Source organism: Crocuta crocuta, unplaced genomic scaffold, assembly GCF_008692635.1.
Source record: "Crocuta crocuta isolate KB4526 unplaced genomic scaffold, BGI_CrCroc_1.0 scaffold109, whole genome shotgun sequence".
Classification (NCBI taxonomy): Eukaryota; Metazoa; Chordata; class Mammalia; order Carnivora; family Hyaenidae; genus Crocuta; species Crocuta crocuta.
Window position 1 is genome coordinate 25,340 of NW_027533088.1, and position 15,620 is coordinate 40,959.

Genomic DNA, 15,620 nt, shown 5'->3' on the forward strand with positions numbered 1-15,620 from the left:
CACACAATGGAATATTGCTCAGCAATAAAAAAGAATAATTTTTTTTCAATTTTGAGAATATTGATGGATCTGGAGGGTTTTATGCTAAATGAAATTAGTCATACAGAGAAACACAAATACCATATGATTTAACTGATAATGTGGTATCTAAAAGCAAATAAACAAAACAAAAGCAGACACCTATATAGAGAGACCAAAGTTGTGATTGCCATAGGAAAGAGACAAAAAGGAATGGCTGAAATAAGCAAAAGAAAGTAAATGGTACAAACTTTCAGTTATACAATAAATAAGTCACAGGGGTGTCATTACAGCATCGGGAATATAGGCAACAATACTGTATTAACCTTGTAAAGAGCTTTATTGCAATGATTGTTATCATAATGTGTATAAATGTGGAATCAGTATGACTACACCTGAAACTATTATAATATTATATGTCAAATCTCTATCATTAAAAATAAATACATTAAAATAGTTACCCAATTTTGCAAAAAAACCCAGAACCACAGGCCAATAGAAATATACATGCAAATATCCTCAAAAGTTATTCACAAATGAAATCCAACAATGTTAAAAAAAAAAGGGGGGGGGAAATTCCATTGATGCAAACTAGGTAATCTATGTTTAATGTTTTATATCTTTTGATGCCCATGTGTGATTTAAATGTGTTTTAAAAGTACCTTCATTGCACTCTCCCAATTTTGTCAGTTAAGTGAACTTTTCAAAACTCACATTCATTTTCCCACGTACCTAGTTAGACTTGGGCTTTTCTCATTTACAACAAATCTTCCTAGTTAAATAGAGACAATTAGCTATCCCTGGAGGATGAACCAATGAACAATATAAGTAATTATTTAATATTCAAATTTATGGCATGGTGCTATTGTTCAGTGTTTTATCCTTCCTACAGTCATGTACCTTTTTCACAGAAGCTCAAATAACTCCTTTACGAGTAATATTGAGTACAGATATATTAAAACTAGGGCAGAAAAATTGAGAAGATGGGTTTTGAAATTACTATCTTTGTGATGGTGACAATATAATTGAACATGTAGTAAGTCTTCAGAATGACTGTCAAATACCATTAAATACCTGTTACAGGGATGATGATTTTAGATTATGCTCAGTATAATAGAAATGATATAACAAGAGCATAAAAAAAAGAAGTATGTAACGCCAAGATGTAGCAGAATTATCTAAAAGTAAAACTTAAACATCTAAGATATTTTGCACTAGGCATAAGTTCTCAGTGTTTGTGATTCAGATTCGTCAAGCCTCTGGCCTCAATGTCTTGGGGAACATAAACATTTCTCAGAGGCACTTGCCAAGGGACAAACCAAATGACATGACACACAAGCTCCATATTCTGGAGGTGTGTGATGAGATAAAGTGTCTTCAAAATAGCCCAAGGGTAAGAATTTCCTGTTCAAATTTAGGTGACACATTGATGAGAAATCTGCTTTTTCCACTATTGCCTCACTCTGAGGTCTCACAGGGCCGGCAGGCTGTGAAGATCACAGACATTCTCTGTTTATGAGAGTAACCTGGTTCCCACTGGAAGATGCACAACTGTCTGGCCAACAGAAGGTATGTGTCACTCTTGCCCTGTCTCTCTACTGGTCACCTCACTTAGTGGGAGATACAAATGTTGGATGGGATGCACCTGAGGCACAATTAATACACAATCAAATCATGGGCAGTATTGGTATCTGCATTCCAACAATCCAGGGTAACAAACAGGAAAAAAATAAGAAATACAGTGGAGAACTTCTTAAAATATTCTAACTCTTGCCTGTGGATCAGCAACTAAGTGCATTAAGGCATAACTGTGTTTGCAAATCAAATGAATTCAAGTGAGATTCCGTAAGTGCCGGGACAAGGAAACTTAATTTGGATTTGTCATGAGTTATAATTACATATATAATTTGATATTTACCTAGCAGTTAGAAGTAGATTCTTAAAATGAATCCATCAAATCAAAAAGGTCAAACATAACTTCTCACACATTTGCTTAGATGAATGAAAACACCTTTATTTTTCATAAAAAGGTAGATGAATTCTCTTCTGTCAAATGCTAACTTAAATTGAGCTGTAAACAATCAAGACTGTTTGAAAAATGGAAAAACACTTGGCAAAAAAGATATTCAATACTGAAAGACACTCCTGTCTAATGAATTGTGCTCCATGTTCTGAAGCATGTGTATCAGTAAAGATAATGTAAGTGTGGTGTTAAAAAAAATATTAAAATAACTGATAGATTATTTAGAATTTAGAAAAGCCAGATTGAGTATTAAGGGCTTTATATGCATTATATTTTACTTATTTTAATTTCCATTATAGATTAGTAAAAAGCAGGTTGTAAGACAGGAAGTAACTTTTTAAAGGTCATACTTTGTATGTTTGAGAGCCAGGAAGAATTCCAGATTTCTCTACCTGCTGACCTCATTGACAAATTATGAAGTCACATTTATTTGAATATTTAGAATTCCCTATACAACTAGAGCTACCCTCACTGCCTTTGCATTCATAGATCTTTCTGGTAGCTTATACTAACAGTGTTCTCCCGTAAATAATCTATACTTTTATTTATGATTTTATGGTCTCATACTTTGCCATTAAATCAATTATTAATTTCTGGGGTTGAATAAGTACTTAAAATTTGTTTTGTTTTGTTTTCAGTATTCTTCAGGTTTTGGAAAAGTTTAGTGTGTCACATAACATTTTGCAACATATAAAATCTTTCATTTAAAATTAATAATTCTGGGGCACCTGGGTGACTCAGTCGATTAAGCATCCGACTTCAGGTCATGATCTCATGGTTCATGGGTTCGAGTGCCGCGTTGGGCTCTGTGCTGACAGCCAGCTCAGAGCCTGGAGCCTGTTTCAGATTCTGTGTCTCCCTCTCTCTCTGACCCTCCCCTGCTCATGCTGTCTCTCTCTCTCAGAAATAAATAAAACATTTTTTAAAACGTGGAAAAAATAAAATTTCATAATTTCTCAGAACTCCACAGTTTTTCAAAATAAAAGATCAATTGATGGCACTGCATTATCTTTTAGTAAATATAGGTAAGCCCCCAAATAAAAGTCATTTCCTATAGGAAATTCCTATATATGCTAAATCTTAGAGCACTCAATTTTTAGCCAATATTAGATTTAAAAATTGCCAAAACTTTGCTGTGGCACTTTTTTCCAATACAGCATTTTAATTTTAACCTGGTTCTTCATATAGTGTTGAAATGTTTCTGTGGAATCTGACCTTACAGTCATAAGGACAGGACTATTCATGAATTGCTTTCTTCACTAATTTATTGGTTTACATTTTTCCAAACAATTCCATTCTGTCAAACAGAATAGCAATGTAAAAACCACCATTCTATCATGACACACTTCTTTAAACCTCTCAGGAAGTTAGTATCAGATTTTACATCCTTCAACTGCAAATGAGTAGTGTCCCTCACCCCACACTCCACCCAGTGTGACTGTACTAGCAATCTTGACATTGCATTACATACACTAGTCATCAAGTTCTTCAGTGCAGTTTCAGACAGCACTGTGCCTGACCTTACTCAGCTGCAGGCATGAATAACCAAGGAGTTACGTACGCGGAACTCAATCAGGTTAAGTACTCAAAAAAACAGAAAAAACCGAAGGGCACTATAAGTTCCATTTCAGTAACTGAGCAGGAAATAACCTATGCAGAATTAAATCTTCAAAATGCTTCTCAGGACCTTCAAGGGAGTGGCAAGGACTCGCACTGCAAAGGTAAAAACATTTAGTGCACAGTATAACTGTACTATGACGTGCAGTTGGGGCAAGGGGTGTAAGGAATGAACAGGGAATGATCTTATGTATTTTTCATGGGTGAGGATAGGAGCTTGAAGTTGGAATGCGGTATTATACTTCAAACCTGAGGACTAACTTTGTTCAGGCTTTGTTGTAACTTGTAGATCCTTACCAACATCTCATGGGGTCATGTATTTCCTGCGGGTGCATTGGTATGTTCTGAGAGATTACAATAGTAGATAATGGATTTGAGTTCCAAGTTTTTATATGTGATTTCCTGTGCCTCGTTGCTTCACTTGTATGTAAACTTCCTAAATGATTCTTTCTGTGCATCCTTTCTCAGTGTTTTCATTTCTCTTTCTGCTCTTTGCCACCATGTCCAGGGAAACTTATTGCTGGGACCCTGGGAATCGTCTGCCTGGTCTTGATGTCCACCGTGGTCACAATAGCTGTTATTCACTGTAAGTAAGTGTTTGAATGACTAAAATGAATGTTTCACTGTAAAGAGCCTCAGTGCTTAAAAATATTGTATAACATTATGAATTTTATTATCTCGTTTTAGTGCATGTATGCTGTAAATGTGGAATGGCTATCCTGAATTTGTTAAAAGTAGAAATAACAATAATTGTAGAGAGTATTACATATTCAGATATCTATTATATAGATATTCATTCAGATTTTCTTCAAGAAGTAGGAGAGACCTAATGGAGAAACACAAATCAATTCTTGAGATTGGTTAAACCAAATACTGTAAAAGATGGTGTGGTTTGGTTCTTTAGGCTTTTGAAAGGATTTCCCCACGTCTTCATTAATTGATTCACTTTTTACTGGGAAAATCAATTTTATTACAGTTTTCTTCTTTCAGAGTTTACTTATTTATTTTGAGAGAGGGACAGAGAGAGAGGGAGAGGGACCATCCCAAAGTAGGCTCAACACTATCAGTGTAGAACCTGATGTGGGGCTTGAACTCACCAACGGTGAGATCATGACCTGAGCTTAAGTCAGACGCTTAATCGGCTGAGCCACTCAGGTGCCCACAGAGTTTTCTAATTCCAAACAATACACCAAATTTCAAAGTAAGAAACTCAATCATTATGATTTATTTAGCTTAACATTACATTTGTATCAGGATTGCTTTAATTTTTCTAGGTACTGACACACCAGAACAGAACAATTCTTCCCTGGAAACAAGGGTCCAGAAAGGTAACAGCATCATATTCAAAATTCTGATATTAGTATAGTTTCCATTTTAACTCTCTCTGAGGCTAGAGAGGCTAGAGGCTTCTGGGGAAATCAATTAGAAAATCATGATTTTCAGAAATTATGATTACAGGAGAGAATTACCTGTTATACAACAATATAAAGGAATTCTCATTTAAAATCACCACACCCGGGGCCCCCCGGGTGGCTTAGTCGGTTAAGCGTCCGACTTTCGCTCGGGTCATGATCTCGCGGTTCGTGGGTTCGAGCCCCGCGTCGGGCTCTGTGCTGGCTGCCAGCTCAGAGCCTGGAGCCTGTTTCAGAGTCTGTCACTCCCTCTCTCTCTGACCCTCCCCTGCTCATGCTGTCTCTCTCTCTCTCTCTCTCTCCTAGAAATAAATAAAACATTAAAAAAAAATTTAAAATCACCACACCCATTGTTACCAATTGCCTCAAATGCCCTCCTTCTATAACATAATAAAAGATAAATAGTTTTACTATTTTAAAATAGTGGTTTCAATCAGTATGTGTAGAGCTGTCTTTTGGGACACGTAGGGATGGATATTTTTGTGTTTGCTTTATATGGGCACGTAAATTAGGAAATGAGAGGCTGACCATTCTCTGTGAGTGTAGTAGTCATATTTTGTTTTATTTATACCATCCTGTGAGTGCGTATAGATACATATATGTGTTTACATATGCAACTATGTAAATTAATTGGAATTTGTCAATATTCAAAGTTCTTTGGGATGATATATCATAATTTTTTTTAGCTTATCATTGTGGACGCTGTCCAAAAGAGTGGCTTATATATTCCAACCACTGCTATTACATCAGCACTGAAAATAAACCATGGAACGGGAGTCTGATGTCCTGTGCTTCTAAGAAATCTAGCCTGTTCTACATAGATAATGAAGACACGGTAAGATACCAAGATTTCCAGATTTTATTAAAAGTATATTAGTTAATATTATATTTATAGAATTAATCCATAGCTTTCCTACTTGTAGTTTGCTTTAAAGTCTGCTAAATTTTCATAGTTTGATTCTCCTGCTCTCTCTCTATACATATGTATATATGTATAAATATTATATATAAATATAAAATATAAATAATATATGTATAATATAAAAATAAATATAAATAAATAAATAAATAAATATATTTTTTTAAAGAGAAAGAGAGTGAGGACGAGTGGGGTTGGGGGAATGAGACAATCTTAAGGCGGCTCCATGCCCAGCATGGAGTCAGAGTCAGGGCTCATCTAACAACCCTAAGATGATGTCCTGAGGAAAAATCAGGAGTCCCATGCTTAACCAACTGAGCCACCCAAGTGTACTTTCATTTATATTTGTATACTTTTAATGTAACTTTGGTAACTTCCAGTTATTGCTTTTTATAGAAAACCGTGCTTCTGTAAGTGCCCATTTACTTAAAATGAACTTTCCTATTTATTTTAACACACCAAGGAAGCTAAGCATATGATTGTGCAAATTTATCACAAAGTAGTTAGAACCAGGTAATTACAAATCAGATCATAAAAGTTTAGAGCCTGAGGTACCTGGTGGCTAAGTGGGTTAAGGGTCCAACTCTAATTCTGCTCGGTCATGATGTCATAGTTTGTGAGATAAAACCCCTCTCCTGGCTCCTCACTGACAGCATGGACCCCGCTTGGGATACTCTCCCTCTTTCTCTGCCCTCCCCAGCTTCTGCTCTTTGAATGAATGAATGAATGAATGAATGAACAAGTTCATACATACATACACACATACATAAAACGCTTAGAGTCTCTATCAGCCCTGCCCATTTTTATATTATGAAATAACTTTGATTAGTTTTGGACTTAATACAATGGAATCATGCAGTATTCATGTTTATGTGTGTCTCCCTTCGCTCCCATATGCTATTTGTAATCTATCTATATTATTGAATTTGTCTATAGTTGTGAATTATTGCTGCTGTGTTTTATGAATATGATATTTTAAAATCTATTCTCAGAAATTCAGTTTTTTTAGTATGTGGGTATTATGAATACTTATTTTATGAAAACCCTTTCCTATGTCTTTTTCCACATATGATATTTATAATAAATTTATTATACACAACCATATAGTATACAGTGTATTTATGGAATATAAATATTATATTTTCATTATAAAATAATAATATATAAATATAACTTTATCTTTGTGTTTATATATGATTATAATATAATTTTTATAATCATTAGTATGAAATTGCATGGTCAAAAATCTGTGTATATGTCAATATATTAAATTATCATTACATTTTTCTAGAATATTCTGTAAATACGCATTGTACCTAATGGTCCCTTGATCCCAAACTCAATTAACTCAGAAAACTTAATACAGGAAGTCTGATGGCTATTTAGCAGGACCATTTTTCTGGGCTGTGAATCTTGAGGATGAGAAGGGCTTGAGTGCGTCTCGTGCCCATTTGTCCTGGATGGTGTCTTCTTTTCCTTCTTGGAATCCTGGTCATTTTCAGATATGAGCTCTTTCTTGAGTTTATAAGATGTAAATAGATTTTTGACTCTGTGACTTACATTTTTGCTCCCAAATTGGAGTCTCTTAATGACCAAAATTTATTAATGTTACTCCAGTCCAGTTTATCATTTTGGCTGGTAGTGATTATTTGGGAGATCTTTCAGAAATTAGTGAAAGTATATGAATATAATTTCCTATGTTACTTTCTAGAATTTATCTATTTTCCTTTCTCTCTTTATTTTTTAACTCTTAAATAGGGTTTACGACCCACTGGGAATTTAACTTTTGCAATGCTGTATTTGTGATGGTGTCAGATAAAAGTGAAGGTCACATTTTTCTACATCATTACCCAATTGATGGAGCTTAATCTATAATAAAGTATATCTTTACTTCCCAATTAACTTTATATATATACGAAGTTGTAAATATGTACATATATGCTCTAATCTGCTTTCTGTAAGTAATATGTATTATATATGTTTATATAGATAATTATATATACATATATCAGTCTACACAGACTATCATCCCCAGAGCAGTTTAAGTAAAATTTACAACTTTCCTTTCCTTTATGTCCCTTTACTGTGTCCATTTATAATATAATCATCTGAAATATTCTTCTATATACACTAAGGATCACATTGGTGTTACACTTTTGTTTCAACTGATAATTTTGCTTCAAATACAAACAATTTAGAAAATGCAAGAGGTGTAGGAAAATCCATTCAACCTAATAATAGTTTTATTCTTTCTTTTGTTCTTTCTTTCTTCCTGATGATCCAAAATTCTTTCTTTTATCATTTAATCTCTGTTTAGATAATTCCCTTCAGCAGCTCTTTCAGAGTGGGTCTGGTGGTGTCACATTTTCTTAGTTTTCCTTTATCAGAGAATGCCTTGACTTCCCCTACATGCCTAGGTGATATTTTTGTTGAATAGTCCGTGGGTTTTTGTTGGAATGATAAAGTTAGTGCCTAAAACCTTCGTGTCTTTCTAGCACGCCTTTTCCCCGTTATTTTGACTGGAGAGAAAAAGCATTCTGGGGACTTTTGTGTGTACCGACTGGTGTCTGTAGTTTAGTAGCCGCTTTGGCACCAGTCTCGGATATATGAGATAAAGAGAAATTCCAGGGAGCTCACCCTGCACTGTCATTCCTCGGGTCTCCAGTGCTCGGTTCTGTCAGCTTTCTCATCGTCTTTCTGAATCTTCTTATGTTGTCGCATGTGTATTGTCCCAGGTTGTAGTTGTATTTGGAGGGAGGAATTGGGAGAAATCTATCCTATTGAAAAGCCTAAGTAACGTCATTTTGAGATTAAGGCCTCCATTAAGAGCAACCTCGGGCTGCACGTAGCCCCAGTTCCAGGAAAAGCCTCAGATTGTTCAAGGCTAAAACCATCCTCGGACCTCCCTCAGATCAGCTGATCAAAAAACACTCCTATGGTCTGAGTCAAGGCTGGGAACTGCAGACAGTTATTTTATACAAACTAGCCAATTTCTCACCGCTTGCCTGAACCCCACGTGGGCCCTTTTAAGTCACCTCATAATTGGTCATTTTCAGAGGATTCTCAAAAGTCATGATTGGGTCCCACCAAAAGTAATGAACACCTCACAGGTACTGAATGGTCAAAGCTGTTACCATGGGCAGTGTACAATGGTAATTGGTGCTTATGTGATGATGCCATACGTACAACGTATGCACTGTAACACCCCTGTCCCTGACCCCATAAAAACCCTACTCGCTATTGTTCGGGGCTTCACCCTGCTGCCACTACACTGGTAGGCGGGTGAGCCCCTGCTTGAGCTTGTAATAAAGACCCTTTTGTATTTGCACTGGTGCCGGCTCCTTGGAGGTCTCTGGGACTCGCAATTTGGGCACAACACTATCACTGTAGAACAGGAGGTCTGGTCTGTAGTGGTTTTATGTGAGTGTTTCTATGACTAATAGTGTTGATCATCTTTTTCTGGCACTCATTAGCCATCCATACTTTGGTGAAGTATCTATTGAAATATTTTGCTTATATTTTACCTTTTTTGTTATTGTATTTTAAGAATTCTTTTTTTTTAAATTTTAATGTTATTTATTTCTGAGACAGAGAGAGAGACAGCATGAGCAAGGGAGGATCAGAGAGAGACACACACACACAGAATTAGAAGCAGCCTCCAGGCTCTGAGCTGTCAGCACATAGCCTGACACAGGGCTCAAACCCACAANTCATTTAATCTCTGTTTAGATAATTCCCTTCAGCAGCTCTTTCAGAGTGGGTCTGGTGGTGTCACATTTTCTTAGTTTTCCTTTATCAGAGAATGCCTTGACTTCCCCTACATGCCTAGGTGATATTTTTGTTGAATAGTCCGTGGGTTTTTGTTGGAATGATAAAGTTAGTGCCTAAAACCTTCGTGTCTTTCTAGCACGCCTTTTCCCCGTTATTTTGACTGGAGAGAAAAAGCATTCTGGGGACTTTTGTGTGTACCGACTGGTGTCTGTAGTTTAGTAGCCGCTTTGGCACCAGTCTCGGATATATGAGATAAAGAGAAATTCCAGGGAGCTCACCCTGCACTGTCATTCCTCGGGTCTCCAGTGCTCGGTTCTGTCAGCTTTCTCATCGTCTTTCTGAATCTTCTTATGTTGTCGCATGTGTATTGTCCCAGGTTGTAGTTGTATTTGGAGGGAGGAATTGGGAGAAATCTATCCTATTGAAAAGCCTAAGTAACGTCATTTTGAGATTAAGGCCTCCATTAAGAGCAACCTCGGGCTGCACGTAGCCCCAGTTCCAGGAAAAGCCTCAGATTGTTCAAGGCTAAAACCATCCTCGGACCTCCCTCAGATCAGCTGATCAAAAAACACTCCTATGGTCTGAGTCAAGGCTGGGAACTGCAGACAGTTATTTTATACAAACTAGCCAATTTCTCACCGCTTGCCTGAACCCCACGTGGGCCCTTTTAAGTCACCTCATAATTGGTCATTTTCAGAGGATTCTCAAAAGTCATGATTGGGTCCCACCAAAAGTAATGAACACCTCACAGGTACTGAATGGTCAAAGCTGTTACCATGGGCAGTGTACAATGGTAATTGGTGCTTATGTGATGATGCCATACGTACAACGTATGCACTGTAACACCCCTGTCCCTGACCCCATAAAAACCCTACTCGCTATTGTTCGGGGCTTCACCCTGCTGCCACTACACTGGTAGGCGGGTGAGCCCCTGCTTGAGCTTGTAATAAAGACCCTTTTGTATTTGCACTGGTGCCGGCTCCTTGGAGGTCTCTGGGACTCGCAATTTGGGCACAACACTATCACTGTAGAACAGGAGGTCTGGTCTGTAGTGGTTTTATGTGAGTGTTTCTATGACTAATAGTGTTGATCATCTTTTTCTGGCACTCATTAGCCATCCATACTTTGGTGAAGTATCTATTGAAATATTTTGCTTATATTTTACCTTTTTTGTTATTGTATTTTAAGAATTCTTTTTTTTTAAATTTTAATGTTATTTATTTCTGAGACAGAGAGAGAGACAGCATGAGCAAGGGAGGATCAGAGAGAGACACACACACACAGAATTAGAAGCAGCCTCCAGGCTCTGAGCTGTCAGCACATAGCCTGACACAGGGCTCAAACCCACAAGCCGTGAGATTATGACCTGAGCCGATGTCAGAGGCTTAACCGACTGAGCCACCCAGGTGCCCCATTGAATTTATAATTCTTGTTTGATGAGACTTTCTGTTTTGTTTTGTTGTTGTTGTTGTTGTTTTGTTTTTTCAGTACTTTCAGCTCTGAATTTGACCTTCCCAGTCTTTTATTCTTCATTATTTGTGGTGAGGCTCATCTATTTATCATATTGCTATCTTCCTAAATGTAATGAGTGGTTTTTCTCTTGATACTGTCAGTCTCACTTCTTTTTGTTTCCTTTTTATTTTTTAAGTTGTTGCCAAAGAAAAAAACAAAACAAACAGACCCACATGACCCAAAATATACCACATTACCCATATTCACAAAAAGACACTTGATTTTCCTAGAGCAATTGTCTATTTGTACATTTTCTTTGGAAAAATGTCGATTCAATTCCTTTCCCCATTTTTTATTTTGGTACTTCGGTTTTTGTTATTGTTGTTGTATTGTTACTGACTTATAAGATTTCTTATCTATTTGAGATATGAATCCCTTTGTTGACCCATGATTTGAAAGCATTTTTTCCCATTCTGTTTTCTCATTCTGTTGATCATGCCCTTTGATGTAAAGAAATGTGGTAGTTTGATGTAACCCATTTGTCTGCAATGGACTTTTCTTTGGAATCTGTTGCTTTGGTGTCCTACCCAAGAAATCATTGCCAATTACAATGTTGTTTACATTTCCCCCCATGTTTTCTCAAAGGAATTTTTAGTTTTACATACGTTTAGGTCTTTAGCTCATTTTCGGTTAACTTTAGTATGTGGTAGAAATGTAAGCATCTAGCTTCATTCTTTTGCAGGTGGATAGTCAGTTTCCCAACACCATTTGTGAAAGATACTCTTCTTTCCCTATCGAATGATCTTGAAACCTTTATTAAAAATAATTAGACTGAATATCCAGAGGTTTGTGTTTGAATGCATTTTTAAGTTATTGTTTCCATGAGGGATTTAGAGTCTGGGGGTTCCTATTGCCTCCTCTTGCTGATGTCACCCCTTCTCCAGTCTGAAATAGTGTGCAAGGCACATATAGACTCTGTGGTAGATATTGTAGTCTAAGGCTGATGGAGGTAGAAGATGTGCCACCCATTCCCATTCCCTGATTTTCACACTGACTTTAGTCACCTCTTAATCCATCCTGTTCCCTCAAGAGCATTTCTTTGTGTTCTCAAGTGTCATTTTATTAAGTGGTCTTGAGTTGTGGATTTCTCTGTGATAGTTCAATGAGTTTGCTAAACCTCTGGGATCCAAAATAATTTTAATAATTATTATCTTAAATAATTTTAAGAAGTAATTCATTCATTGTGACTTAGGGTTGACTTTCTGATTTTCTTTTTCTGCCCCTCTTCCTTCTCAGATTATATGTAGACATATGCTGGTCTTCTGATACTGTTTGGAAGGTCTCTAAACTCTGTTAAGTGTTCTCTCTTTTTTCCTCTTCCACCTTGTGAGAAGAATAAATACTATTACTCCTTCTTCAACTTCACCAATTTTTTCTGCTGTAACTTAAATTTTCTAGGGAGTCGATTTAGTGACTTTTTCATTCTGGTATGTTTTTATAAACTGAGAATTTGTCTATGGTCTATTTGTATACTTTTATTACTTGCTGATATTTCCTACTTGATATATTGCAGCCATCATATTTTCACTTAATTATTTGAACTAATTCTTACGATAATTTACATACATTTATAAATATTACTTTAAAATACTTTTTTCTAATAAATGTAACATCTTATCCCAGTAGGAATTTTTACTGACGTATGCTTTCCTTTAGTATTGAAGAGATTTTCCAGTTTCCTTTCATGTTTTTTGGATGTTTTAGACATTTTTGATGATATAGTTCAGTAAGCATGCATTCTATTTCATTTACCTAGATTATTTTTTTAATTGCATAAATTTTACTGCAGAATCTCCTCCTCTAAATTGGCCTGAGGATATTTTTGTTCAGGTTTTCCAAATTCCTATTGTTTTCATTTTTTAGCTTATCGTGCAAGGGATTGCCCTTGTGATTTTGTAGCTTATGTGCCAACCAATAGTTTTTTTTTAAAGTGTATTTATTTTTGAGAGAAAGAGAGAAAGCTCCAGTGGGGAAAGGGCAGAGGGAGGGGAGGGGGAGAATCCCAAGCAGGCTTCACACTACCAGAGTGCGGAGCCCAATGCGGGACTCAAACCCAGGAACTGTGAAAACATGACCCAAGTCGAAGTTGGATGTTTAACCAACTGAACCACCCAGGTGCCCCGCCACCACTAGGATTTGTTTAAAGACTGTGTGCAAATACTGCAAGTCAGTCTTCCGTGTGATGTTTGTGCATGTGTATGTGTGAGTGTGTGAGTGAGGGAGAGGAGTGCTCATAGCTTCACTACCAGTTCTCAAGTCTCCTTGTGCTCTTACTTTCTCTTGGGCTCATCTTGGTTTCCTCTCCATGTGCGCGTATTTTTATAGTAGCCAAGAGTGTGTAGACAGCTAATTCCAACTCCTCCATTATATTTTCACATTCAATAGCTTCCTGTTATACTTATGGGAGTCACGATGCTTGACACAAAGACCAAAACCTCTGACCAGTAAAAATATGGGTTTTCCTCATCATTACTGTGTGACATTGGCACTTGGAGATGAAAAATCAATGGGCAATTTTGCCCCCAGCCCAACTGCTGAGCAAGTTTCCCCCTGTGGCACCGGCGCCATTGCTTTTTGCAGCGTCTCCAGTTATAAAAATAAGAATTTTTCTTGATCGCTAAGCTAGGGTGGGCAGGTGGGGAGGCATGGGAGCAGTCTTATGTAAGAAAATTACAAATGCACTTCTTACTTGAATCTCTAGGATTTATTCCAGTGCAAATATTCCACAAAGTACTCTGAACCTCGTATCAATGATCAGAACCACGATTGTTTTCTTTGTCAATTTGTCCTCTCCACTTAGTCCTACTAAGATAACTTTTATAATGTGTCCAGGGTATAACATTGTATTATAATGTAAAGAGTACGTAAAGTAAGAAAGAATGAATTTTGTTACTACAGAATTCAAATGTGTACAAGACTTTTATTTGACTTTTAATGACATTTGTTTTCTGATAGTATTTGTTGACCTTCGTCATTCATTCTTCATGGATTATAGTCCCCCCGAGCAGCAATAATAGTTTGTCTGTGTCGCGAAAAGACTTAAGACTCTTTCCCAAAGGGTAAGTTTCTTGAGAACTTTTTTTATATTTTATGCCATAAAGAATTAATCTTAGAAGGAAAAACATTAACATGTGGACAATTAGGTAAAACACAATTGTTAAAGTGTTTCCATAGACATGACCTGGGAAATATTTAGATTTAGATATATAACTAGTAGTCTGAATCAATTGTTTATTCATCAAACTATTATGTTATATGTTGTTCCGATTAAAAGGGTAAAATTCTCTGTCTTTCAGGTTGTCAGCATCCTCAGAGAGTGACCGGAATTGTCCATATTTCAATTTTGAATCCTACATAACGTCTCTTGTGTCCTGTTTAGAAGAAAGACCATACGTTTGTAAGCATCAAGCACTAGTTACCTAATTTTGGTATAATGCTATCACACCATCTAAAGAGCGTATCTTTATCTTCTTCAAAGCCACACGATTGTTTTCTCCGAGTATTTTTAAGATGTTATTGTTAGAGCAATTTTAGGTTCACAGCAACATTAAGAGGAAGATACAGAGATTTCCTATATTGTTCTTGTCTATGCACATGCATAACGTCTCCCATTACCAATATCACTCACTAACGTGGTCCGTTTATTACCAACGATGAATCCACAGTGATACATCATAATCACCCAAAACCCAAAGTGTACCTCGGGTTTCAACCTTGGTGTTGCAGAACTATTTTTCAATGTTTATTTATATTACTGTAAATAATATAGTCTCAGGAACATGTAACACATTTCTTAAGTTTTTGATATTTGTTAAACTAAATTATATTTAAGTTACAAGATATAATTAATATCAAGCACTGCTATTGTAAAGTCTTTAAAAAGATGAACAATTCCACTCATATTTCAAAAATTAATTGACTTGTCCTACCCCTTAAATGGGCTGCAAAAGAAGGTTGAACAATCCAGGGAGGCAGGTTTTTAGTCAGAATTGAGGCAAGAGACAGAAACCTGGAGAAGTTTGAGTTAAACAATTATCTATTTTTAAGGGAAAGTTTGTAAGAGGAAAGCCTACGAAGAGGAAAGGCTAGTAAGATAAAGAAAATGGTAAGAATGTCTTAGGGTTAAAAGGAGAACCCAAGGGAGGGATCACTGGGAAGCCAAGTCTACTCTCTGAAGATGGGATTGAAATGTCATTGAAGACAGTATGGCTGCCCACAGCTTCATGGCAGACATACTCACTGGATTGTTCCGGGACAGAGGAGCGCCACAGTCCACAGACTGAACTAGTTGATAATGAATCTCAGGTTGTGATGGGCAAGCAGAAAGAATTTCCTGCCAGAGTGTTAG

The 15,620-nt window shown here is 36.6% G+C and overlaps 1 protein-coding gene across 2 annotated transcripts; it reads left to right on the forward strand.

The window, feature by feature from the left end:
* Positions 1 to 3,551: 3,551 nt before the first annotated feature.
* LOC144216596 (NKG2-A/NKG2-B type II integral membrane protein-like) lies at positions 3,552 to 15,128 on the forward strand. Of its 2 annotated transcripts, XM_077745994.1 has the most exons (6): positions 3,552 to 3,762; positions 4,167 to 4,244; positions 4,933 to 4,986; positions 5,757 to 5,905; positions 14,228 to 14,331; positions 14,569 to 15,128. In XM_077745994.1, exons 1-6 carry the CDS (start codon positions 3,579 to 3,581, stop codon positions 14,693 to 14,695), a joined length of 696 nt encoding a protein of 231 aa, XP_077602120.1. In that variant the 5' UTR covers positions 3,552 to 3,578; the 3' UTR covers positions 14,696 to 15,128. The 2 variants fall into 2 exon arrangements, with proteins under 2 accessions (XP_077602120.1, XP_077602121.1); XM_077745995.1 differs by lacking the exon at positions 4,933 to 4,986.
* The last annotated feature ends 492 nt before the right edge of the window (positions 15,129 to 15,620 follow it).

Bases quoted from the DNA above. Each gene is read 5' to 3' on its own strand.
- LOC144216596 (XM_077745994.1), top strand. From the start codon at position 3,579: ATGAATAACCAAGGAGTTACGTACGCGGAACTCAATCAGGTTAAGTAC. The intron at 4,987-5,756 runs GTAACAGCATCA...AATTTTTTTTAG, and splicing joins GGAAACAAGGGTCCAGAAAG to CTTATCATTGTGGACGCTGT. The intron at 14,332-14,568 runs GTAAGTTTCTTG...TCTGTCTTTCAG, and splicing joins TTAAGACTCTTTCCCAAAGG to GTTGTCAGCATCCTCAGAGA.